At 40.6% G+C, this 25776-nt stretch overlaps 2 protein-coding genes across 2 annotated transcripts; both read left to right on the top strand.

Moving 5' to 3' along the window:
- The first annotated feature begins 1099 nt into the window (after nucleotides 1-1099).
- On the top strand, nucleotides 1100-13545 carry SNRPB2 (small nuclear ribonucleoprotein polypeptide B2). Its single transcript, XM_065920889.1, has 7 exons — nucleotides 1100-1189; nucleotides 3022-3111; nucleotides 3499-3671; nucleotides 10217-10357; nucleotides 10964-11014; nucleotides 12614-12702; nucleotides 13187-13545. Exons 2-7 carry the CDS (start codon nucleotides 3048-3050, stop codon nucleotides 13344-13346), a joined length of 678 nt encoding a protein of 225 aa, XP_065776961.1. The 5' UTR covers nucleotides 1100-1189; nucleotides 3022-3047; the 3' UTR covers nucleotides 13347-13545.
- Nucleotides 13546-21383: 7838 nt separating this feature from the next.
- On the top strand, nucleotides 21384-23940 carry OTOR (otoraplin). Its single transcript, XM_065919546.1, has 4 exons — nucleotides 21384-21532; nucleotides 21889-22028; nucleotides 22954-23064; nucleotides 23917-23940. Exons 1-4 carry the CDS (start codon nucleotides 21418-21420, stop codon nucleotides 23938-23940), a joined length of 390 nt encoding a protein of 129 aa, XP_065775618.1. The 5' UTR covers nucleotides 21384-21417.
- The last annotated feature ends 1836 nt before the right edge of the window (nucleotides 23941-25776 follow it).

Consider the following 25776-nt stretch of genomic DNA (forward strand, 5'->3'; position numbering starts at 1 on the left):
ACAGGATATTAAAAAGCAGAGACATTACTTTGCTAACAAAGGTCCATCTAGCCAAAGCTATGGTTTTTCCAGTAGTCATTTATGGATATGAGATTTGGACCATAAAGAAGGCTGAGCACCGAAGGATTGATGTTTTTGAACGGTGGTATTGGAGAAGACTCTTGAGAGTCCCTCGGACTGCAAGGAGAGCCAATCAGTCAATCTTAGAGGACATCAGTCCTGAATATCCATTGGAAGGATTGATACTGAAGCTGAAGTTCCAATACTGTGGTCACCTGATGTAAAGTACTGACTCATTAGGAAAGACCCTGAGGCTGGGAAAGATTGAAGGCAGGAGGCGAAGGGAATGACAGAGGATGAGATGGTTGAATGGCATCACCAACTCAATGGACATGAGTTTGAGCAAGCTCCAGGAGATGTTGTAGGACAGGGAAGCCTGGCGTGCTGCAGTCCACGGGACTGCAAAAAGTTGGACACGACTGAGCGACTGAACAATAAAAAGGCTAATGTGAGTGTTCTGAGCACGTTTGTGATAGGTCTGGATTAAATGTGTGATGCTGGGTAGGTTAGGTGTTATTACATGTATTTGCATTTGCATCTTACAGTGCTTTCAACTTACAGATGTGTCTGTCGTGTCCAATCATGTCCAGCTGTACCATCAGAGTGCAGGCCACCATGCTCCCCTGTCCATGGGATTTCACAGGCAAGAATAGCGGGGTGGGTTGTCATGCCCTCTCCTCCAGGGAATCTTCCCAACCCAGGGATCGAACCCAGATCTCTCGCATTGCAGGCTGATTCTTTACGGTCTGAACCACTAGGGAAGCCCACAGATGTGTTATCAGGATGTTCTGTGTTGAACAGCGCAAACTCATTGTGACGGAACTGATCACCGTCTATCCTTATACTCTTACTGCCCTCCCCCAGAATTCGAGTTAAACCCACAGAAGTTCCCCAAAGCTCTTTCCCTTACCCCGTTTCCCCTTCACACCTGTTCTCCCCGCCCACCAGGTGTGCGCATGCTCAGAGCGATTACTTACTGCCATCTAGATCGACGGGCATCGATCTACTCTGGGCTCGGCTTCTTGACTGATCGGCTTTCGATTGAGGCACTTTGAACGTCATTTCCGGTGGCTGATTCGGCTTCCGGCTTCTGCTTTGTGGTTCCTACAGGACGAGGTGTACCTGTTCGGTGAGTTGGCGGGGTTTTTTCATCGCTCTCTTCTCTCTTTTGGCTGCGGGTTGCGGCTTAGCCAAACCTTCCCCTGCGGAAGCCGAGAATAAGCGGTCCGTGGCGCTGGGGCCAGAATGTATGCAACCGAGGGTTTGTGGTGGGTCGCTGAGGAAGGCTTGGAAACTGACGCTCGGGTCTGGCGAGGCCCTTGGACTTAGCTTGTCTTAGGCGGGAACAAGTCGGGGCCGGGCAAGGGATGGCCGCTTCCTGGGGCTTCGGGCGGAGGCCGTGGGCGGATGTTGCTGCGTCTGGAGAGGCGGGACCCTCGCGCGTGTTAAGTTATGGATGCGAGGCGTTTACAGCGCGCTGTGGGTCCTCAGGGGCCTCCCAGAGGCTCCCCTTTTGAATCCGGAAGGCGACTCCCGGTGCCCCTCCTCAGTTTGATCCCTGTCACTTCCTTCTCTTCATTATCTTCGAGTCACTAGTCCACCAAGTTTCAGTGTAGGGGGTCTCAGACCTCTGAGAAGCGTTACCTTTCACGTGTTTACCCGCACGAGGACAGTCCTCGTCTGTCGGCGTTTTGCTTGTCAGACATCCTATGCTGTGCACGTACTATGAGTGTAAATGTTCGTGAAATGAAGGACTATGTGGGCCACCAAGGAAATAAAGCAAGGTCCCAATTAGCGACTAAAACAGTGGGAAAATGAAATAGTGTGGTGGGTGTGAAAGAAACGTGCAAGAGACAGAAAACAAGGGTTGAATTTTCAGGCCTTCTGCGTATCACCTATGTAAACCGTTGTCAAGGACTTGCATTAACTTCTTGTTATTTCGTCACTAAATCATGTTCCACTCTTTGAGACCCCATGGACTATAGTCCGCCAGGCTCCTCTATCCGTGGGATTTCCCAGGCAAGAATATTGGAGTGGGTTGCTATTTCCTTCTTCAGGGGATCTTCCTGATCCATGGTTTGGGCCGGAGTCTCCTGCGTTGACAGGCCGATGCTTTACCTCTGAGCCACCTGGGAATCCCTACTTTATTCTGTAATAGACAGCAGTGACAGCTGTTGTAAGTGCTTACTGCTCATTCTAAAGCTGCAAAGAATTTTATCTCATTTAGTCTTCCGAGCTCTATTGGGCAAATTACCATCCCCATTTTACAGATGTGAACCTGTGAGATTAAGGAACTTGCCATCAATCAAGCAGCTAGTAAGAAGCACGGAAAGATTTGAATTCAGATCCACTGGCACTAGAATCTGAGTTCTTAACCATCATGCAGTAGTAGGCCAGCGTTTCAAGCCCGTTCGATTTGACTTTGGAGTCAGGACTGTTGGTGATGGTGTATATAAATTAATAACATGGAAGTGCTTTATGAGAGTACCCATGAAAGGGTTCTTGGCAAACTTCATTAATGTTCTGTGTCTTATGATTTTTACTGAACGTGCATTTGTTAGCTTGTTTTTTTCATTTTTCACCAAATCTATTCAATTTTTAAATACTGTTTAAAAAGGAAAGTTGTTTCAATAGGCAGATGGAAAAAAACAGTCTCACTTGTCATAAGAGAAATAGGTTATAAAAATAAATGTATGGAATAAAATTATATTATTAAAAATTGACTAGATAATGGTGCACCACCAAGTTTTCAGCCTGAGAACTGTTCTTTTGTTTAAAAAGGAGGGCTAGCAAGTTTTAGGTTTTAAAGACTACTGCCAATCTGATATTTTCAGTTTTCAAACTGACATTTGCGGTTGAAACAGTTGAAAAGTCAGTACCTTTGTGCTGTGTCCTTAATGCCACCCTATGATGTGAACGAATCCTCCCTATTTAGTAACAGAATATTTATTGTCTCTTTAGGCTGTTGGAACAGTGTAACCCAAAACATGGATATCAGACCAAATCACACAATTTATATCAACAATATGAATGACAAAATTAAAAAGGAAGGTAAGTGTTTTTTTTTTTAAAAAAACAAACTAAAGTGTGTTTATTTATTACCATCTTAAAAATTATACAGCTTCAAAAGTTCTCATCTAGTCATCTTTCTCACTGCCTGAGATAATGGTTTATCCCATATTGTGTAAAGACTTTAAGGCTTTTTAAAGATTAAAAATAGGTAGGGGCTGAAGATGTGTTGAATCTGTTTTCACTCAGATGAAATGATTTCAGAAACTTTTAAAATTAAACAGCCATTGGGAATAGTATGTTATTAGGAAAATATGTAACTTTGTATAAATAAATGAGTGGGGTGCACTCAGTGCAGTGTCATTTTAAGAAGAATTTCAGTCATAGTTTCATCCACAAATGACTTGTTTCCTCTCTAATTTTGTGCAGAATTGAAGAGATCCCTGTATGCCCTGTTTTCTCAATTTGGCCACGTGGTAGATATCGTTGCTTTGAAGACGATGAAGATGAGGGGACAAGCCTTTGTTATATTTAAGGAACTGGGCTCATCTACAAATGCCTTGAGACAGTTACAAGGATTTCCATTTTATGGCAAACCAATGGTAAATCAATCTTATTTTGGCTTTAATCACTATTAATGGTATAGTAGATTTGTAAATATACCCTTGATAGTGTGACTGTTTCTTTGTGCCTTCTGTGTAGTGGGTTGGGGTTTATTTATGTATTTATTTCTATAGAAACACATTAGTAGTAGAGTTTATTATGTTCATTTCTTGAGTTGTAATAGTTCAGATAGGCAAAAGCAAAATACACAGAGATGTAGAATATTTTAAGAACAATGGCAGTATAGGCAATACTGTCATCTCAAAAGAACTGAGAACTAGAAGTAAATTACTCAGAAGATTAAAAAGAAACCTCTGTGTGTAAACTTGTAAAACAACACAAAACCAAAATCATGAGTCAAAGAGGAAATCCAGTCCAAAATTTCAGAAAATACCATAGTGAAATACTGTACTTTAGAAGCTGTGCGGTCAAAGCACTGATCTAAGGACAGTTTTAAACTCAGGAATGACCTGAGATTTCACATTTAGCTGCTAGGTCAAAGTTGAATTGTGGGAAGGGAAGTAGGGAACTCAGGCATTGGTATAAGTCAGAGATGGTAGAGGATTGGATCAGGCTGGAGACAGAGTATGTAATCCAGGGGGCTCTTGGTGTTTGAATGGGTACTTTCTACCTTGGGTATGGACTTTAGTACTTTTCTTCTGGAACTGGAATGTGATGGGAAGGGGTGCTGGGGAAAGAGCTGAGGCCGAGAGTTTCAGGGTCCTATGTTCTCATTCTGGTTCTGCCATTAACTGACTTTTTGTGCATGTTCCGTTTCACCACCTGTTAAAAAAAAAAAAAAAAAAGAATAAGCAGACTGAATATTCTTTGGTCAAATTTACAGGCAAGCAAAAACTCTTTTATAAAAGACCAGATAATATTATAAGCTTTGTGGACCACATAGAGTTTGTATTGCATTTCCTTGTGTGTGTGTGTGTGGTTTTTTAAATAATCCTTTAAAAATTGTAAAAAGAAAGAAAAAAGTTCTTAACTCATAGGCCATACAAAAACAGGCCATGGGCTGGATTTGGCCCATAATCTGTAGTGTAGGTCACTGCTGTGATCTCTTTTTGTAAAGTAAGAATCAGGCACAGAAAGCTTATGTTACTGTAACCAGTGGCATCGTCAGGACTTGAAAGCTAATCTGACATCCAATATTGTGACTTCCCACCCCCCCACCCCCCACCCCCCAATTAGGATAGAAATCTGATCTGTAAAGGGCCAGATAGTAAATATTTTAGGCTTTACGAGCCAGATGATCTCTTTTGCAGCTCCTTAAACTGCCTTTATAGTTGGAGAAGCAGCCATAGAAGGCGTGCAGATAGAAGGGTGCGTCTGTGTCCTAAGAAGACACACACAATACCAGGCAGTGTTGGCATAGTCAGCACTCCAAGGACCTCAGTACTGCACTGTTTAATTCAGGACTGAGCACTTTTTGTCTGTTAAACTGCCTCACATTTTCTGCCCATCCTCTATCCGACTCTCCTTTTCCCATCATTTCCCACCTGACTGTTTCCCACCATCGTATGTTTGGAAAGTCGTATTCCAGAAAAACTGAGGAGGGGTAGTACCTACCTATCTACCGCAACTTACGGTAAATTGGCATTTCCTGAAACCAACGTATCTTTCTCAGTAGAATGAAGAACTAGCATAATTGAGACCTCAGCTGGTAGTAGTAGCTGGGTTTTAGTTTAAATCTGAAATTATGTTAGTATGAAGAAGCCATTTATTCCCATAAAGGGTTTTAGGACTATTTGTTAAGTTGGGATGACACGTTTGCATGTGCCTGGGATTGAAGTCCAGGAAAGCTGGAAATTGTTTGCTGCATTTGGCACTGGCTTCACCTTGCTAGCTAGTTACTGAAAATCAAAGGGAGAAGCCCATTAGACTGATCTCATATTGAAGGTATTTTAGGAGGTCTCTTCTCTGCCTTCAGCAAAGTAGGAGGTACTGCCAAATCTCCAGCATCCTGGAAGAAGGAAAAGAATGTTCCTTGAGCTATCTTGTTTATATTTACTTAGGTGGTTTCAGTTGCTCTTCTATTTTAATGCCAACATACCAGATCAGAAATGAACAAAACTGTCTACAACTTGGAACTCAGAACAAAATTATTCTCTGTGATTCAAGGATATTTGGTTCTTTAATTCCAAAAATACCTCAGAAAAGTGAAACCACCTTCCTAAGGGTGTCTGTCATGAAACCTCTGGTATAAATGTAAATCTTGCACCTTCTCTAAGCTGCAGGTGAATTTTTATCCCTCATCAGTATTTAGTCTACTGTTTTTCAGCACTGGCACTTTTGACGTTTTGAACTGAATAACTTTTTTTTATGGTCTGGGCTTTCTGGTTCATCAGAGAGTGTTGAACGCATCTCTGGCCTCTGCCCACTTAGCGTGACAATGCAGGGTCTCCAGCCAGCAGTGCCAGCTGTGTCCTGGTGGGCAGATTCTCCTTAGGTTGAGAGCTGCTGCTCTAGACCAGCCAGCCAAGAGGGAGGGCTGGGGTGAGAGTTTTTCACAGGCCATAGGGACAAGTACAGAGTCAGTGCAAGATCTTCTCAGGTCAGGAAGAAGGTTGAAGACCCAGGGGAGTTGGGAGAGAATCCCTGGACTGAGTCAGAGTTAATACAGACCTGCTCCTTTTGGTTAGATGATGTGCGAGACTAGCAGAGTTGCTGGCAGGGTTAACACTTGGAGGAAGTCCTGCAATCGGAGGAAGCCTAAGGGATGGAGTATGAAAAGGCTAAAAGATAGGACACTGAAAGATGAACTCCCCAGGTTGGTAGGTGCCCAGTATACTACCGGAGATCAGTGGAAAAATAACTCCAGAAAGAGTGAAGAGACAGAGTCAAAGCAAAAACAATACCCAGTTGTGGATGTGACTGGTGATGGAAGTAAAGTCTGATGCTGTAAAGAGCAATGTTGCATAGGAACCTGAAATGTTAGGTCCATGAATTAAAACAAATGGGAAATGGTCAAACAGGAGATGGCAAGAGTGAATGTCGACATTTTAGGAATCAGCGAACTAACATGGACTGGAATGGGTGAGTTTAACTCAGATGACCATTGTAATGGCCTAACCAGTAATGCTGAAGAAGCTGAAGTTGAACTGTTCTGTGAAGACCTACAAGACCTTCTAGAACTAACACCCCTAAAAGATGTCCTTTTCATTATAGGGGACTGGAATGCAAAAGTGGGAAGTCAGGAAACACCTGGAGTAACAGGCAAATTTGGCTTTGGAGTACAGAATGAAGCAGGGCGAATCCTAGCAGAGTTTTGCCAAGAGAATGCACTGGTTATAGCAATCACCCTCTTCCAACAACACAAGAGGAGACTCTACACATGGACATCATGATTATATTCTTTGCAGCCAAAGATGGAGAACCTCTATACAGTAAGCAGAAACAAGACTGGGAACTGACTGGTTCAGATCATGAACTCCTTATTGCCAAATTCAGATTTCAATTGAAGAAAGTAGGGAAAATCACCAGACCATCCAGGTATGACCTAAATCAAATCCCTTATGATTATACAGTGGAAGTGAGAAATAGATTTAAGGGATTAGATCTGATAGAGTGCCTGTAGAACAATGGATGGAGGTTCGTGACAGTGTACAGGAGACAGGGATCAAGACCATCCCCAAGAAAAAGAAATGCGAAAAGGCAAAATGGTTGAGGATGCCTTACAAATAGCTGTGAATAGAATAGAAGTGAAAGGCTAAGGAGAAAAGGAAATGCAGAGTTTCAAAGAATACCAAGGAGAGAGAAGAAAGCCTTCCTCGGTGATCAATGCAAAGAAATAGAGGAAAACAGTAGAACAGGAAAGACTCGAAATCTCTTCAAGAAAATTAGAGATACCAAGGGAACATTTTATGCAAAGATGGGCACAATAAAGGACAGAAATGGTATGGGCCTAAGAGAAGCAGAAGATATTAAGAAGAGATGGCAAGACTATCCCGAAGAACTGTACAAAAAAGATCTTCACGACCCAGATAATCAAAATGTTGTGATTACTCATCTAGAGCCATGCATCCTGGAATGTGAAGTCAAGGAGGCCTTAGGAAGCATCACTACAAACAAAGCTAGTGAAGGTCATGGAATTCCAGTTGAGCTATTTCAAATACTAAAAGATGATGCTGTGAAAGTGCTGCACTCAATATGCCAGCAAATTTGGAAAACTCAGGAGTGGCCACAGGACTGGAAAAGGTCAGTTTTCATTCCAATCCCAAATAAAGGCAGTGCCAAAGAACGCTTAAACTACCCACAGTTGCACTTGTCTCACACACTAGAAAGTACTGCTCAAAATTCTGCAAGCCAGGCTTCAACAGTATATGAACCGTGAACTTCCAGATATTCAAGCTGGATTTAGAAAAGGCAGAGGAACGAGAAATCAAATTGCCAACATCTTTTGGGTCATCAAAAAAACAAGAGAGTTCCAGAAAAACATCTACTTTTGCTTTCTTGACTACACCAAAGCCTTTCACTGTGTGGATCACAGTAAACTGTGGGAAAGTCTTAAAGAGATGGAAATACTGGACCTCCTGACCTGCCTTTTGAGAAATCTATATACAGGTCAGGAAGCAACAGTTAGAACTGGACGTGGAACAACAGACTGGTTCCAAATAAGGAAAGGAGTATGTCAAGGCTGTATATTGTCACCCTGCTTATTTAACTTATGTGCAGAGTACATCATGAGAAACACTGAGCTGGATGAAGCACAAGCTGGAATCAGTATTGCTGAGAGAAATAGCAATAACCTCAGATATGCAGATGACACCACCCTTATGGCTGAAATCAAAGAAGAACTAAAGAGCCCCTTGATGAAAGTGAAAGAAGGGAGTGAAAAAGCTGGCTTAAAACTCAACATTCAAAAAGCTAAGATCATGGCATCCAGTCCCATCACTTCATGCCAAATAGATGGGAAACAGTGACAGACTATTTTTGCAGGCTCCAAAATCACTGCAGATGGTGACTGCAGCCATGAAATTAAAAGATGCTTGCTCTTTGGAAGAAAAGTTATGACCAACCTGCACAGCATATTAGAAAGCAGAGACATTACTTTGCCAACAAAGGTCTGTCTAGTCAAAGCTATGGTTTTTCCAGTAGTCATGTATGGATGTGAGAGTTGGGCTATAAAGGAAGCTGAACACCGAAGAATTGATGCTTTTGAACTGTGGTGTTGGAAAAGACTCTTGAGAATCTCTTGGACTGCAGGGAGATCCAACCAGTCCATTCTAAAGTCCTGAATATTCATTGGAAGGACTGATGCTGAAGCTGAAACTCCAATACTTTGTCCACCTGATGCAAAGAACTGACTCATTGGAAAATACCCTGATGCTGGGAAAGATTGAAGGCGGGAAGAGAAGGGGATGACAGAAGATGAGATGGTTGGGTGGCATCACCGAGTCAACGGACATGAGTTTGAGTAAGTTCCAGTAGTTGGTGATGGACAGGGAGGCCTGGCGTGCTACAGTCCCTGGGGTTGCAAAGAGTAGGACATGACTGAGCGACTAAACTGACTGAAGGGATAGAGATGTCGTGAGAGGCTTGCTCTTCTCTTGTTTCTCCCATATAGTCATCTCTAGTTAACATAAAGCAAGGGAAAGAGCTGCTGTTGGTTTTAACAAATTCTTTGTTTTCAAACCTTCATTATTTTTTAAAATTAATTTCTGCTGGAGTACAGTTGCTCTGCAGTGTTGTGTTGGTTTCTCCTGTACAGCAGAGTGACCCAGCCCTGCATATACATACTCCCCGCTTTTTGGGTTTCCCTCCCAGTTAGGTCACAGCACTGAGTGCTGTTCCCTGAGCAAACCTGCATTATTGTAAGGTGTCACTTGGTCTCTTCATACTGAGATCAAAGTCTTGCCACAGAAGACAACTGTAGAGAGGAATTGGTAGAACTGGTGTTTCGATATGATCAGAGAGGTAGTTTCAGCTTTCTGGATCCCAGGAAAGGAAAGTTTTACACTGCCTATGGCACATTATTCATGCAAGTGGCCTGGTTGCACAGTGTGATGCCATCTTATTATTTCCTTTCAAAGCTTTTTAAATTTAAGTTGATGCCACTATTCATTATTCATTTAAAAGTAATGGTCCAAAATAAATAAATAAATAAAAATAAATAAAATAAAAGTAATAGTCCAGATTCAAAGGAAAGTCATTCTCAGTCTTCAGTACTTTAACTTGTAACAAAGTCCGCGCACATCTTGACCTGTCGAGTGTCCCTGTAAGGCATATACGGCTTTCCAGTGCACTCTTCTCTGTCTTTTAATGGAGAGGATAAGTGGTGCAGATTTTTCAAAGTCCTGTTTCTCCCGTATGAAAATCTGTGGTTCTTCTAATAAACATAGTTGAATCTAACTTTGTCTCAGTTGCGAATCAGGAGCCACGATTTATTTTCTTTTGGCACTCAGCATACTTGACAGATTTCCTTCAGGATGTGTTTAAAATTAGCTCATATTTGTGTAATGAAATTTGAAATATTAATGACAAGTGTAAATAGCCTTCAGCATAATGAAAAGTAACTTGTTTTTAATAATTAAAACAGCGAATCCAGTATGCCAAAACAGATTCTGATATAATATCTAAAATGCGTGGCACTTTTGCTGACAAAGAAAAGAAAAAAGAAAAGAAGAAAGCCAAAACTGTGGAACAGACTGCAACAACCGTGAACAAAAAGCCTGGTCAGGTAAGATGGATAAATGTTCATATTTTGTTGTTGTATATCAGACAGTTTTATTTGAATTTGCATGATGTTTAACTCCATCATTTTCCAAAATATGTTAATATCTATTGGCTTATTTTTCAAGTTCTGTATATAAATAATACTGTAGTTTTTATCTTTATTAGTATTCCACTGAAATCAGCCTTTGAACAGTTCATAAATTCAAAATCTAATTTGAAAATTCCAGATAAAGGTGAAATTATCCAAAAACTAGTTACTTTGGGATTGAAAGTAATTCGAAATCAGTTTTAACAAGTATAATGCTTGACTTTTTTTTTCTAGTTGTTTTAAAAAAGAAAAGTGAGAAAGACTGGTCCTTTATTTTTCTCCTATATATTTCTCCATATTTTTGAAACTTAAGAGGTTGACTTTTATGATATAGACCTTTCAAAAATATTTGACGTTATAAATACCATAAATGTTTGAGTCAGAGTTTTAAGATGTAAATTCGCAAAGAAAATGAGTAAAAAAATCTTTGTTAACCTTATTTTTAGTTCAGTAATTTTAAACACTTGCTACTTTTTTAGAGGGATTGGAAGTTTTAACCGTTTCTCACTTTTTTTCATTTAGGGAACACCAAATTCAGCTAATACCCAAGGAAATGCAACACAAAATCCTCAGGTAATTTTTTTCCCATGTGATACTTTAAAATAAAATTACAAAACAATAGTAGTAATGTACAACAACCCTCATGTCTCCAAAAACTGAAAATGATTCCATTTATAAGCCACAATAATGTGGAACCTTCTTCTTCAAAACATTTTATTTTTCTTTAAGAAGAAGAAAACAAAACCTGTCTTTACTCCTTGCTTCCCAAAGTGATCAATGACAGGATTAAATGGTATATTCTAAGCCCTATGAAGACAAGAAGCAGAATGGTTGTTTTCTTCACATGATGTGGCCCAGAGCTTTCCAGGCTTGTTGCTTGGAATCCATTCCCATTGACTGAAGCACTAACCCATCTTTTCTCAAAGAGCAAAGTTGTTCTATAGTTACCTTTGTTCTTATTTCCTCAGTATATATATATTTAAGTCTCCTGATACAGATCTTTACCCAGTGACTCCACGGTATAGAATCCGCCTGCAGTGCAGGAACTGCAGGAGACTTGGATTCAATCCCAAGATTGGGAAGATCCCCTGGAGGGGGAATTGGCCAACCACTCCAGTATTCTTGCCTGGAGAATTCCATGGGCCGAGGACCCTGGCGACTATAGTCCATGTGGGCGCAGAATCGAACACAACTGAAGCAACTTAGCACAATATAGATTTATCAGAAGACTCTACCAAGTCTTCCCAATAAAGGCCTCAGAAAGCTTGAGTTATACACTAATGGTTTCCCACTTGGTCCCTTATGTACTAGGGTCTGACAGGATCCTTGCATCCAGGGAATTCCTTGCACCGCTGAGGTTTTCCTCCTCTGATTTTTAAGTTACTTGCATTTTCTACTACTTTGAAGACTTTCAGCAGTTATAGTCCAGCACATAATTCTCTAAGCCCTAAGTTCTTTACATTTCATCTTTTTTCTCCCATGAAATTTACTCTCATTTACTTGGAAAAAACATTAAAAATTGCCAAATATAGGTTCTACATGGAAATCTTTCTCTTTTTCTTTTTAAATTTTGCTTTTTAATTTATTTATTATTGGCTACGTTGGGTCTCCATTGCTATGCACAAACTTTCTCTAGTTGTGGTGAGTGGGGGTATTCTCAAGCTGCGGTGTGCAGGCTTCTCATTGCAGTGGCTTCTCTTGTTGCAGAGCATGGCTCCAAAGTTGTAGCACTAAGTGGAAATTTTTATTTTTCAAAATTTTCTCACATACTAGGAGGTAGTATGCAGTAGGATTGAGTATGTGACGGTTAAGCAGCTGAGGACGGGTGACACCAATGCCGAATCTGGTTTTGTTAGAACCAGTTATGTAATCCAGATGACAAAACCCTTCTATTCCAGCTGCCTCCAGATGCTTAAAACTTAAATATTATTTAAATACTGTTAATTAAATACTTAAAAACTATTAATAAGATTTATGATCGTAATTACTGTTAGGTTTTGTTTACTTCTCTGGTGTCACTGTTTTTCACCTTTAGTGCTTGATGTGGTAAGATTTCATAAGCCTTAAACTGTGGAATGTAATTCTCTGAAGTTTATATTTAAATGTAAGAACCAAAATGGCTTACTGTATTTTTTATACTTATAAGTTAACTTGGCCTTTTCTTTTTAATAGGTCCCTGATTACCCTCCAAACTATATTTTATTCCTTAATAATTTACCAGAAGAGACTAATGAGATGATGCTATCCATGCTGTTTAATCAGTAAGTGTTTTCATAAACAAGTCTGTGTTCTGAGAGCCTCCCGACAGGACAGATAGCACCTCCCTGGGTTGAATCCATTTGTATATCACACAATAATTCCTTATGGCTTCATTGATTTGCTCCAGGATTAATTATGAATTGAAACCAGTATGCAGATTAAGCAAATAAAAAGCTAAATTACCTCTAACATTTGAATTACTAATTCTAGTTGATAAGTATAATAGGAGACAAAACCTTTGATGAAGTGACAGAAATAGAAATAGCTTACATGATTTCTGTAGTTCTTTTCAGGTATTAATTATATTTCAGGCTCTTCCATCCCTCTCAGGATTCTTGGTGGGATGTGATCATTTTCCTGGACATATATCATGATGTTGCTTAACAAATTTAAATACAGAATAGACATTTTTTATTTGATGTCATTTCTATATTTGCATATATAGAAATTGTTTACATATGTAAGCATTGTTTTAATTCGTTATAGGTTCCCTGGTTTCAAGGAAGTACGTTTGGTACCTGGGAGGCATGACATCGCTTTTGTTGAATTTGAAAATGATGGACAGGCTGGGGCTGCCAGGGATGCTCTGCAGGGATTTAAGATCACACCGTCCCATGCCATGAAGATCACCTATGCCAAAAAATAACATTTGGGATAGCTGTCTTTAAAGGACTCTGTTATTTATAGCTTTTGTTTTGATAACATTTGGTCAGTTCATTTTAATAGTTGGGAAAGGGGAAGTGTATGTGAACTTTTTGTAAAGGATTTAAAAGATTATCTAGTCTCTGTTTAGCCTTAGTGAACTGTGAAGGCCTTAATTTTGTACAATAAAATTTTTATTTGTATTCCTTACCTAGTATTTCATTTATCGGCCCATTGCCCTGTCATCAAATGCTGGTGCTAGTTGAGAACACATCTTAAGGTATATAAAACTGTAATTGGATGCTTTTCTACTGTTATCTTGGAGCAGCTAATGGTAGAGAAACTTTAATGGTAGAGACACTTTAATAAAAGTAAAAGAATTAGATCAAGCACTTGATTAGATTTTCTATTATTTTTTATGCATATGAACTGCCATCCTGGAGTTCAGTTTTTTGTGTTTAATATTTATTCATTCATGTATGTATGTATTTGGCTGCACTGATTCTTAGCAGCATGTGGGATCTTTGGTTGTGGCATGTAGGATCCAGTTCCCTGAGAATGAATCGAACCTGGGCCCTGCTGCTTCGGGAGCACAGAGTCAGCCTCCTCACCACCAGGGAAGTCCCTTTGTTACTCTTGTACTAATAGCAATGATGATCATCCTGCGTATTAGAAGAAAATGAGACCTGGGCAGGATCTGAATTTCATCTTCAGAGTCAAATGAGCCAGTCGTAGGCATTTCACAAATCTTTTCATTCATTTTTTACTTTAATAAAGACCATTTAAGAGTAACTATTAAATGTTTTCTGGGAAAACAGAGAAAAAGGGAATATTGTCTTCAAACTTCACATCTTGTCTTCTTACCCTCTTGAGATAGGGTGTTTCCTAAGGAATACCTACTCAGTTAATACCTCTTGATTGAAAGATCTCCAAAGGAAAGATGTTTAATCTTTTTGAAGACTAGCAGTCTAAACCAACGGTTGCCAATCCTAACCTTGCTGCCTCATTGTGCTTCTTAAACACTAATACTCAGGTATTTCCAAAGTTCATTTTCTGTAGTGTTTGATTTCTACTTAAGGCTATCAGTTCAATCCCCTGCTAGCAAAACCATGGGTGTCTTTAGAAGTGGACAATTTTTTATGTATAGCACATGGTAAAGTGACACTATTGGTCACTTTGTGTTCCTGTTTTAATATTTTGTGAAACAAGACTTCTTATCATTTAGATTTTTTTTTTTAATGTATTTGTGGAATATATGTTAAGACCACTGTTAGGCTTATGTAGATTTTTACCACATGTGTATGTAAGGAAAAAGCAAAATAGTTTTTATTCCTTAAACTTCACCACTTGCAGAGTCTGACTCTTATGAAAAACTTTTTAGTTGTCAAATTCATGTACGTCCATAAAATATATTAACAGTGAGCTTCTCGAAAAAAAGACTGCTCTTGTATGCTGACAGCAGTCCCAGTTGCTAGTACATTTTCTTCCTGCTTGCTCCGGGTAACTGTACTCAGTCTCAGAACACAGGCTGGCCCTGCTCTGAGTGGCTGTTTAAGGGGAGCTTGGCCACAGTGGTTGGTGTCGGAGGGAAGGAGAGGGTGGATGGAAAAGGGGATTGTGTAGGCCATTTTAAGGGCATGCTTACACTCCGAAGTGGGGAACTATTACAGGATTTTGTAAACTGAGTTACAGTGAGCATTCACCCATGTTAGTGTTTGGTGAGTTTTGGCAGTTGTATACAGCTGTTCGAAGGTCATAATCAAGATACAGAGCATTCCGTCACGCCTCCCTTGTGCTCCTTTGCAGTCAGTGTCCCCATCCCGACCCTAGGCAACCACCCATCTGCTTTCTGTCGCTGCAACTGTGCCCTGTCTGGAATGCTTTTATTTAACATTTTGGCCTCACTGGGCAGCACGTGGGATCCTAGTTGCCTAACCAAGGATTGAACCCCACCCCCTGCAGTGGAAGTGTGAAGTCTTAAACCCTGAACCACCAGGGAAGTTCGTAGAATGTTTTTATTATTATTATCATTGCTATTCTTTTTAGTTGTGCTGGATCTTGGTTGCCGCGCATGGGCTTTCTCTGGTTGTGGCGAGTGGGGGCTCCTCCTGGTTGAGGTGCGCCAGGCTTCCATTGTGGTGGCTTCTCTTGAGCGCAGGCTCTAGGCACATGGGCGTCAGGAGTTGTGGCACATAGGCTAAGGTGCTCCTCTGCATGCAGAATTCTCCCAGACCAGGGATCAAACCTGTGCCAACACATGAGCAGGTGAATTCCCATCTACTGCATCTCCAAGGGAGTCCCCTAGAATGCTTTTGAGGTTTATCTCTATTGCATGGATCAGCAGTTTGTTCTGCAAGTGGATGGGCATTTTGAGTTCTTTCCAGTTTGGGACCATTGTGAATAAAGTGACTCTGAACATTCACATGCAAGTCTCTGGGACATAAGTTCTGTGAGAGAGTTCAAGCAGAGAAGTGACATCTGATTACTTTTGAAAGCTGTTTATTTTGAAAAAAATTCCAATTTATATGAAAGTAGCCAAAAAAGTACACAGAATTCCCATAAATGTTTTTGAACTGTCAAGAAGGGAAAATTTCCCAGCCACCCCTCCTGAATTCTTCTAGCTGGACTAATAATAAAATTGACACAAAACAGATTAACAGGAGAAAATACAAATGTTAATTCATGTGCACAGAGGTCCCATAGAAGTGAAAACCTAAATAGTGGCCAAAGCAAACTTTTTTATTTTTTCAATATTTTTTTTTCTATAAATTACAGTATTTGTCTTAAATTAGTGGCAAATGCTAAATTTAATTTTGGCAACTTTTAAGTCAGCTTCAGAAATCATTGTTATTACTTTACAGATGATCCATAGTATTTTCCCTTCTTGATTTTTCAACAAATTGTATATAATATATATGTCTTAGCATTACCTTTGTAACTTAAGCTATTAAAAAATTGAAAGCAGGCAACTTTATACCTTTTTAGAGAAAGAAACAATAAAGTAGAGATGAATTGACAGGACAAAGAAACCTGGGTCTTCGGTGCTCAAATAGTGAGGAATCTAAGCAGTTTGTCCCTGGTAGTAAATTCAAGAAGTAATAAGGATTATACGTTTCTTGACCTGAATTCCCTCTCTCTGGTGAAAAGGGTGTCTTACCCCTGGATGGTACACCTTTCTCATGAGAGATTTATTTTCTGCTTTCTGGGGGACAGAAATGAGGGTCAGAGTGTCACTCTTGCTGCTTGTGTTTTAAGTAACTAATTCAAACTAATCACTATACCATTGTGGCTTACTTGGGGAGCCCTCCTGCACCCTAGCAGAACCATCTGAGAGTGTGTGAACCTAGTTGTTCGTCACCCTAATCCTTCAGGGTGTATTTTCTAAGTACAAGACTACTCCCTAACATAACTCCAAGATGACTAGCAACATCAAGAAATAGCATTCATTTATTGATGGATGGATTTATTGATGTCCCAATCATGACCCAAGAATCAAATCCAGGATCATGTGTTGAGTGTAGTTGTCATGTCTCTTTTAGTCTCCTGTCAGTTCCTCAGCCTGTCCTAAGCCTTTCAGGATCCTAATTTTATAGTGATATCACAACTATATGTCTATGGATATATCTATTTAATTATATTAAACAGTAATGCATTTGCAACAGTACCTCTGGCTGCAACCCCATGGCACCGGGTTTATTCTCGCCTTCCCCATCTCCTTATTTGTAACCTATTCTTCTCCTCCAGGCCCATTAATCTTCCTGTATTTATTAGCTATATTTTGAAGATGATTCAATCAAACAAGGATCTTCTGACCGTCCTTACCTTACTCATCTGTGGGAGCTGTACAGAATGTCTGAAGAGAGCAGATGTTGTCATCATTAAATATAGTGGTTTTCAACTTGAATTTAACTTTCAACTTTGGCTGCATATTAGAATCATCTGCAAGATATTTGCAAATACTCAGACCTAACCTACAACTGGGTTTCCCAGGTGGCTCAGCAGTAAAGAATCCGCCTGCCAATGTAGCAGGTGCGGGTTCAATCCCTGGGTCGGGGAGGATCTAGAGAAGGAAGTAGCAACCCACTGCAGTATTCTTGCCTGGGAAATCCCGTGGACAGAGGAGCCTGGCGGGCAACAGCCATGGAGTCCCCAAAGAGTCAGACATGACCTAAGAACAACTGTAACCTACAACCACATCAACTAAATCCCAGCCTCCAGGAGTGAAACCCAGTCGTCAGTATTTCTCAAGCTCTGAGAATTCTGCGTAATTCTAACCTGAGTCAATGTTAAGAATTAACAAAGCAGATTTCTACCTTTATGAAGTAGGTTATATGATTAGATTTAAATGCAGTCTATTGATAAATAGAAGATAGTGTCAAAATGGAAACTATTGTGAGAGGCTCACATCTCCATTTTTCTTAATTGGAGGATAATTGCTTTACAATGTTCTGCTGGTTTTCGCCACACAACAACACGAATCAGCCGTAAGTATACATGTCCCCCTCCCTCTTGGACCTCCCTCCCGCCGCCCCCATCCCTCCCCTCCAGGTCACAGAGCCCCAGGCTGAGCTCCCAGCGCTACACAGCGGCTTCCATCAGCTGTCTACGTCACACGTGGTAGTGTGTGTATTTCAGCGCTGCTCTCTCGGTTGGTCCTACCCTCTCCTCCCCCTGCTATCTCCATTTTAAACTTAAAGGCTTGGGGCTTCTCTGGTGACCCAGTGGCTCCACGCCTCCAGTGCAGGGACCCTGGGCTTGGTCATTGGTTGGGGAACTAGGTTCCACACGCTACAACTCAGAGTTTGCACGCACGACTAAAGATTCCATATGCTGCAATGAAGATCAAATATCCTGCCCGCTGCAACAAACACTGAATTTAAAGGCTTAAAGGATTTTTGAGCAGGTTTCTGTGTGGATGTAAGTTTTTTAAATTAATTTTTATTAGAGTATGGTTGATTTACTATGTTGTGTTAGTTTCTGCTATACAGCAAAGTGAATCAGTTTTATGTATATCCACTCTTTTAGATTCTTTTCCCATACAGGTCATTACAGAGTTTCCTATGCTATACAGTAGGTTCTTATTAGTTAAAGTATTTTCTGTTAGGGTATTTAATAGGCATTTTTGTCTTTTGAAAATGAATCCAGCAAACGCATAATAGTGAATGTGAAATCCTGGCTAAAAATCTGTGCCATATTTGATTGCCCTCAAGCAGCACTTCTCAAACTTTAATGTCCATACAAATCACTTCTGTATCATGTAAAAAGTAGTTTGCAATTTAGCAGGTCTGGGGTAGGGTCTGAGAGACTTTATAAGGGGTGGGGTGGGGGGAGAGTATACATGCACGTACACACCTAAGCATACAATTTGGGGGGAATCATGCATGCTTTCAATGAATACCAATTTATGAATACTGAGTATTTTTCTGGGTGCTAAAAGTAGAACAATGGACAAGATGGAAAAGGTCCCCACCTTGTGGAGTGTTCACTGTGGCATCAGGGGACAAACAGCCACCAAGTAAGTGAACAAGCCAAGTCAGGTAGTGAAACGTATTAGGACAGGGTCCACGGTTTTGCGTGATGGACAGATTGGGTTGGGGGAATGCAAGTGTCTCTGTTAAACTGGTCTGTCTGTTGAGCCATCTTGACCATCAGAGGCCTGAAGGCCAGTATCTGGAGGAAAAGGCAATAAGCCCAAAAGGCATGAAGTAGACATGAGCTTCGCGTTTTCAAAATACAGAGTGGCTGGTGTGGCAGGAACAGAGCCGGGGAGGGACAGTGACAGAAGTTGATTCCGGAGGGCGGAGGGAGGTGGACAAATCCTGCAGGGCCTTGGACACCATGGCAAGGAGGCTGCCTGCATCCCATCCACTTGTCCAAGCCTATTTTTGCATCCTAAAGGAGCCACAGCCTCCATTTTAAGAACCCCAGACTGAGAAGCTAATTTAGGAACTAAAGAAAAAAATAAAATGTCTTTGGGGGATTAAAGGTTCAGAGAGTCCATTTGAAAATCCAGAAGAAGGAGGGAAGGAAGTTCAGGGCACAGTCCATCTCTGGACCTCCAGCCCCACCCTACCCCCACCCCACCAGATCCCAACTCACAATAGCTTGCTGAGTTGTAATTTGAATTCCTATTTGTGAGTAAACTTTTACAGAGAAGCTTCTAGTTTCCACCCCATCTCTTCCTACTGCAGAACTCTGGGACATCCCAGGCCTGCTCAAGTGACCCTCGGGAGGCTGGCATCTCTCTTTTCTTAGTTCTTTGCGTTTGAACAGCCCATGGTGGCTTCTGAGCCTCAGCTTAGTTGGCTTATTTGTGACTCAGAGGTGGCTTTATTCAATGTTTCACTCTGCTTTGAGGGGGCCTGGCTGAGTTTGTGTAGTCCTCATTCCAGAAAGTGCCTCTTAAATGGCAATTGTCTTTGAACTCGCCTGTGTCAAGGGCTGGCTGGAGACTGTTACAGTCTGTGAAACAGCTGCCGGATCAGTATTACGAGGGTTTGATCAATGCTTTCATTTTCCCCGAGATCCTCTCAGGCCTCTAGATTATAGAAAGGAAAACCGCACTGGCCTTCTGCTTTCAAAGATGATTTCTAGGGAATTCCCTGGCAGTCCAGTGGTTGGGACTCCAGGCTTTCGCTGCTGAGGGTGCAGGTTTGATCTCTGGTCAGGGAACTAAGGTGGCACAAACTGTATGGTGCAGCCAAAAATAAAAAACCTGGAAATAATGGGGGAGGGGCACTTTAAGAGAGAGAAGTGGCCCCAGACATCCTCCAACAAGCAGCAGCCGATTGTGTCTTTCTCCCGACAGTAAACCCTAGGGACTGGGTCTTTTTAAATTCTCCCTATCACTAGTGCCTACAACAGCACCTGGCACAGAGCAGGTGCTCAGGAAATAGCTGTTGAATGCATGGAGCCAAGTATTAGCGCTTCAGCTTTGATGACTCATAGCACTGCCCCTCTTCCCACAGGAAAGATGCCTGGAAGTAGGCCAGGCAGGGATGGGGTTCAGGGAGAAACACAAACCTCCAGCTTTAGCCCCTTCTCTATTAGCCATGAACATTGGAGACTGAATTTCAAAACTCTCCAAGACAGGAGGCAGAAAAAAGTCAGCTCCATTTTCCCAAACCACCTACCCCATCTCCCTCCATTACTAGGGTCTTGAACTTGGTACAATCCATGTCTGACCTGATATACATGACTCCTAAGGATCCCATCATGAATGATTTTCAATGTAAGCATCCTCTACTTATCTATTATATAAATCCAGATGTTATTAGATGCTTAATCGAAATAATTTGTATTAAGGATATAGACATCACATTTTCAACAGTTTTCTACGATTAGTACATCTTCTCATACATTGAAAGAATATGATGAGTGAACTAAAGAGATTTTTTGAATGACTTAAGATTCTCATAGTTCTTTCAACCATGTCTTCCTGATGCAATAAACCACAGCAAAAGTGAGTCTAACAAGGGTGGAGGATTGTCATACTGAGTGAAGTATGTCAGGCAGAGAAGGAGAAATATTGTATGACATCCTTTATGTGAAGGATCTAAAAAGAAATGATACAAATGAGCTTATTTACAAAACAGATATAGGTCTACAGACTTCGAGAATGAATTTAAAATGGATAACCAACAAGGACGTACTGTACAGCACAGGGAACTCTGCTCAATGTTATGTGGCAGCCTGGATGGGAGAAGAGTCTGGGGGAGAAGGGATACATGTGTGTGTATGACCGAGCCCCTTTGTTGCCCACCTGAAGCTATCACAAAATTGTTAATCGGCTATACTTCACTATAAAATAAAAAGTGTTTTTAAAATAGTGGACTATTTTGGATAGCACTTGTGTGTAAAAAAAGACACAGCATTTGAGACCCTCTAGAAAATCTGATGCTAAATAACCCCTAGAGCCCAGTCACTGCTTTGGAGGCTGAGGCATGGGCAGCCACCTCCCCATTGGCTGCAGGGGACTCGCCCAGATGTCTGGCTTTCACATAAAAGACAGGAAGCACTGAAGTCAGTCTCCACTTCCACTCAAAGGGCGAAAGCAAAAACAGCAAAGGAGGAAGATGGCAAGACTGTTGCTACTTTTCCTCCCAGGTCTTGTGGCCATATGTGCCGTGCATGGAATATTTATGGACAGACTTGCTTCCAAGAAGCTGTGTGCAGATGATGAGTGTGTCTGTAAGGACTTTTTTTACGCCTTTTATTACCTTTCTATTATATAATTGAAAAAGAAATATCCACTAATAGCATAGAATCTAATTGCATTTGGAAGTGAATGTGCATGCGATTAGCGTCCTTTCTCCGGGTCTGTGCGTTTTGTGTCTCAGCATGAAGAATTCACTTGGCTAAGATTCTGTTGGATGCTGCTTAATAACCTTAGCTATCTTCTGGAATTGAATGTGAGTGATAAACCAGGAGGTGTTAGTCACTGTGATTTCCTAGTCTTCTGATATGCTCTGAGGTTTTTACTGTTTTAAAACTCAGGAGTCAATGCTTTCTTCTTCTAGATGCTATTTCATGGTTTTTTCTTCCAGATACTATTTCTCTGGCCAGAGCTCAAGAAGATTACAATGCTCCAGACTGTAGATTCATTAATGTTAAAAAGGGGCAGCGGATCTATGTTTACTCAAAACTGGTAAAAGAAAATGAAGCTGGAGAATTCTGGGCTGGCAGCGTAAGATGAGATTATTTAAAATATATAAAATATCTTGACATGTGTTGCCCTTAACTTTTCCTCTGTTACCTATCTTTGATGCCTTTTAATATTTAAAACTAGCTGTTAAGAACAATAGAGAAGCTGTGGCTATGCAAAACTTCATGTATATTTGCTTTTATTGCATTTTAAAGAAACAAAGAAAATTTCATCACAAAACCCATTGTAGGTTTATTTGCTGTTTTGGCAAGAAAATCTAGTCAAACACATGGGGGCGTGAACATCCCAAAGAGTTTGAACCTTATTCAAAAATACTTGAGTGGATTTGCCAAGTAAAAGGCATGTGTGCTGGCAGTCAGGCTACATTTCAATATTTTTAAGGAAACTTTAGCACCCTCTTTCACTCCAAAGAATCTGCTTTCTTCAGTTAAAACATGCAGGGATGGGCCCTGGGGAGGGATGAAGCTGAACTGATTTACTGTCCTCCACTGCAGCTCCAGCTCCAGAGATATATTTGCAAGTAACCAAGAATTAAATCTGAAATGCACTCAAGAATCTGGTTATTTGAGTTTTAAAAAATGGGGAGCGTCCTTTACAAGTTCTTTAAAATAACAGTGTCTATTTACTTAAAAAAAAAAAAGGATACAGACTTCATTTATGGGTTCCAAAAGAGATTTCTGGGCAGCTCACAGATTGCACAAAGAAAGGCTAAAGTAGGGGGGCCAGTGAGAGTGGGCCACAAAAGAACAGACACACAAGTTTCTGTGGGTTGACTTAGTTGCTGTGGGTGAACTTCAGATTTGGGTCTGTGCCCCCCAGAATCCAGGCTGAGAAGCAAGGCATTGGTAGTTATATGATTCTCGGGGACAGCAAAGAGGATGCCTGAGGGTTTCTAAAGGAGTATCACACCTGCTTTCCCCTCTCTGTTACATTTCTGGGCACTCAGGTCTATGGCAATCAGTCTGAGGATGAAATGGGAACCGTGGGTTATTTTCCCAGCAACTTGGTCCAGGAACAACATGTGTACCAAGAAGCCACTAAGGAAGTTCCTACCACGGTAAGCATCTCTGGGGCTGGGGAGAGGGGAAAGAAGGACTCAGAATGTAGATGTAGGCAGGTGTAAAAAGATGCATCATGCAACTTACAAGCTGCATCAAGTAAAGCCCCCCACTTCCAAGGGTGATATCTCTAGACAACAAGACTTGGGGGAGCATTTATAGCTACTATCAATGTTGAAAGTTTAGTGAACCCTCTCTATCACTAGAGAAAGTGTTTCAGTTGCAAGTTATTTTGAAAATGACTCCATGTCACAAAGAAAGAAGCCAAAATAGTATTAACTGACTCTTACTGACAGGCTCACTTATCAACTAAAGACAGGCTGAGAAAAATATCAGCACCTGTATTTATTATTAATTTAATAAAATCAAAACATTCTGGAAAAAATTTGAATGCCTGTTTTTGTGATAGAGAGACTCTACTTATGTATGAAAAAGAATTGTACTTTTCCTAATGCCCTGGGGTCTTATATAACCAGAACAGAAATAAAAGATCCTTTTTGAGTGATTTTGCAAGGTGGTTATTTTGAAATGATTCTCCTGGAGCTAATCGCTGTGCGAAATAACTTTAAAACTTTGACCAACCTACACAAATGCAACTCATTTGTCATCATGTCTTAGCATTGAACTTGAATGTGTCAAAGAATCATAAATTAGAAGTGTATTTGAGAATCTTCATTTTAAGTAGTTTTTGAGTTAAAGTAAAACTTGTGTCATACTCTCGGGGTTCAAGCTTTACTTATTTTAAATCCAAATTTCCCTTTGATTATGTATGGTTTTAAATAAAGAATCTACATCTGCTTTTTGGTCCTGCATGTTCAGCTCAGTCTTTTTTCGCTTTTTTTCCCCCCTAGGATATTGACTTCTTTTGCGAGTAAGAAGTTAGACAAATTCGCCAATAGAAAGGAAACATCAGAAATAAAGAAAAAAACAAAAACAACCAAAAAATACATGTCACTAATTTCTGACTTTTGTTTCAAGGGTTTGACTTGGGGCTGGAGATGGCAGATGAAGGGGAGGGGAGAGGAGAGGGTGGAGGAGGAAGAAGGAAAGGAAAACAGGAGGGGGAATGTTCTCCAGGTCTGATCTTCCAGGCTACCTGGAACTGGATGATATTTGCCTCAAGTGGGTGAGTTGAAAGCAGAGAATTATTTTTTCAGCCTAGAGCCTCTTCTTACAAGGGGATCAACTAGAAGATGGTTCATTTATAGTTATGTCTAAATAGTAATTTTTCCCAGCTCTTTGGATCCTTGAATAAACTTAAGGTCATGATTCTTTTTTTTTTGGACATGATGTCTTCTACTAGTTTCTCTGGCCAACTGCAGTATTATAATGTACCCCAATGGACTATGTCATCAAGGAGTATTCTAGGATTGTTGTTACTTTTAATATTTGATGCCTTTGGGATGTGAAGCTGCTGGAGGAGAAAAAGAACTGTTTGGACTATGCTTCTAAATTTCTTTTTTAAAAAGGTCTCACAAATTATTTCAGTTCAATAACTTTACCTTCTAAACAACAAATTTACCTCTCCCAAAATTTTAAATCATGTAAAATTTTAATTTTAATAAAGTTTAAATAATTTTAAATTTAAATTAAACTTTTAAATTTTAAATTAGTTTAAGTGATGGTGGGGTACTTTATGAAATATTTGTAATATAATAATTTCCCCTTATTATGTGCTATTACTGGATATTATTCAAGCTTCAAATCAAAAAATTTTAAAAAGTCTGTGGGTTATTTTCTCCACTTCTATTTCAACTTTGAATATCCTCTTCCCTAAGTCAAAGGTAATATGTTAAGAGATCTGGTGAGGGGATACAGATTTGGTGATCCTGATGGACCCACAAGTTTTTCCACAGTTAACTGGAAATCAGCTTTGATTGTGTGTTACTAATGTAATTCTTTTGATGTAGCCATGAGCTTTTGTTTGTTTTACATGTAATTAAAATGCCTGTGCTACACTCAAAATTTTTCACAATTTCTGAGTCAAAAATGTTTAAAAACACTTTCAGCTTGAGGAATAGAAAGTCTGGGAGGTGGGAGTTGGGAATGAGGTTTGTCCCCGTTTTCTGGGGTCTGATCATCCCACAGGCATAGAGAGGAGGATTTTTAGGACAGGTTGGAGACTTGGACCCCAGGGTGATTTTACAGGTGTGTCCACTGTGACTTTGGGTGAATATGTTTTTGCCAAACTTTTATGGAGGTCAGGCAAATAAAATGGTATCCCCCCAAGAAAAAGACTCTTAAACCCAAACCTTTTTTTTTTTCTATCTCACTTTATTCATAAAATGTTTCAGGCAGCATCTAGATCTCTCAACACAATTTTAAGGTAAGAGGCATTTAGCCAACCTCTGTTTCTATCTGCCTCTTACTTACTGCCCCCCCTCCCCTTTTCCAGATACCCATCACCTCTCAAGACATCCAGCATCCCCAGTGTGCGCTCAGTCCACCCAGAACCCGCATCCGCCCAGTCTCAGGCATCCAGCCTCACTCCGCAGGTACAGGGCCTCCAGCTCTAGGTTCCCTCCTGGCCCAAATCTGCTCCCACCCCCAGGACTGGTCTCATCCAGAAATTCGGAGCTCATTGACTGATTCAAATCTCCTGGGGGCTTACCTGCTGGAAAAGAAGGAAAGCTCTTGCAGGAACTTTAAATACCATCCAGGGTCTGGGACAGCAAAAAGTCATCCCTGAACCAGCAGGGGTAGGGCCTCAC

Source organism: Muntiacus reevesi, chromosome 2, assembly GCF_963930625.1.
Source record: "Muntiacus reevesi chromosome 2, mMunRee1.1, whole genome shotgun sequence".
Lineage (NCBI taxonomy): Eukaryota > Metazoa > Chordata > Mammalia > Artiodactyla > Cervidae > Muntiacus > Muntiacus reevesi.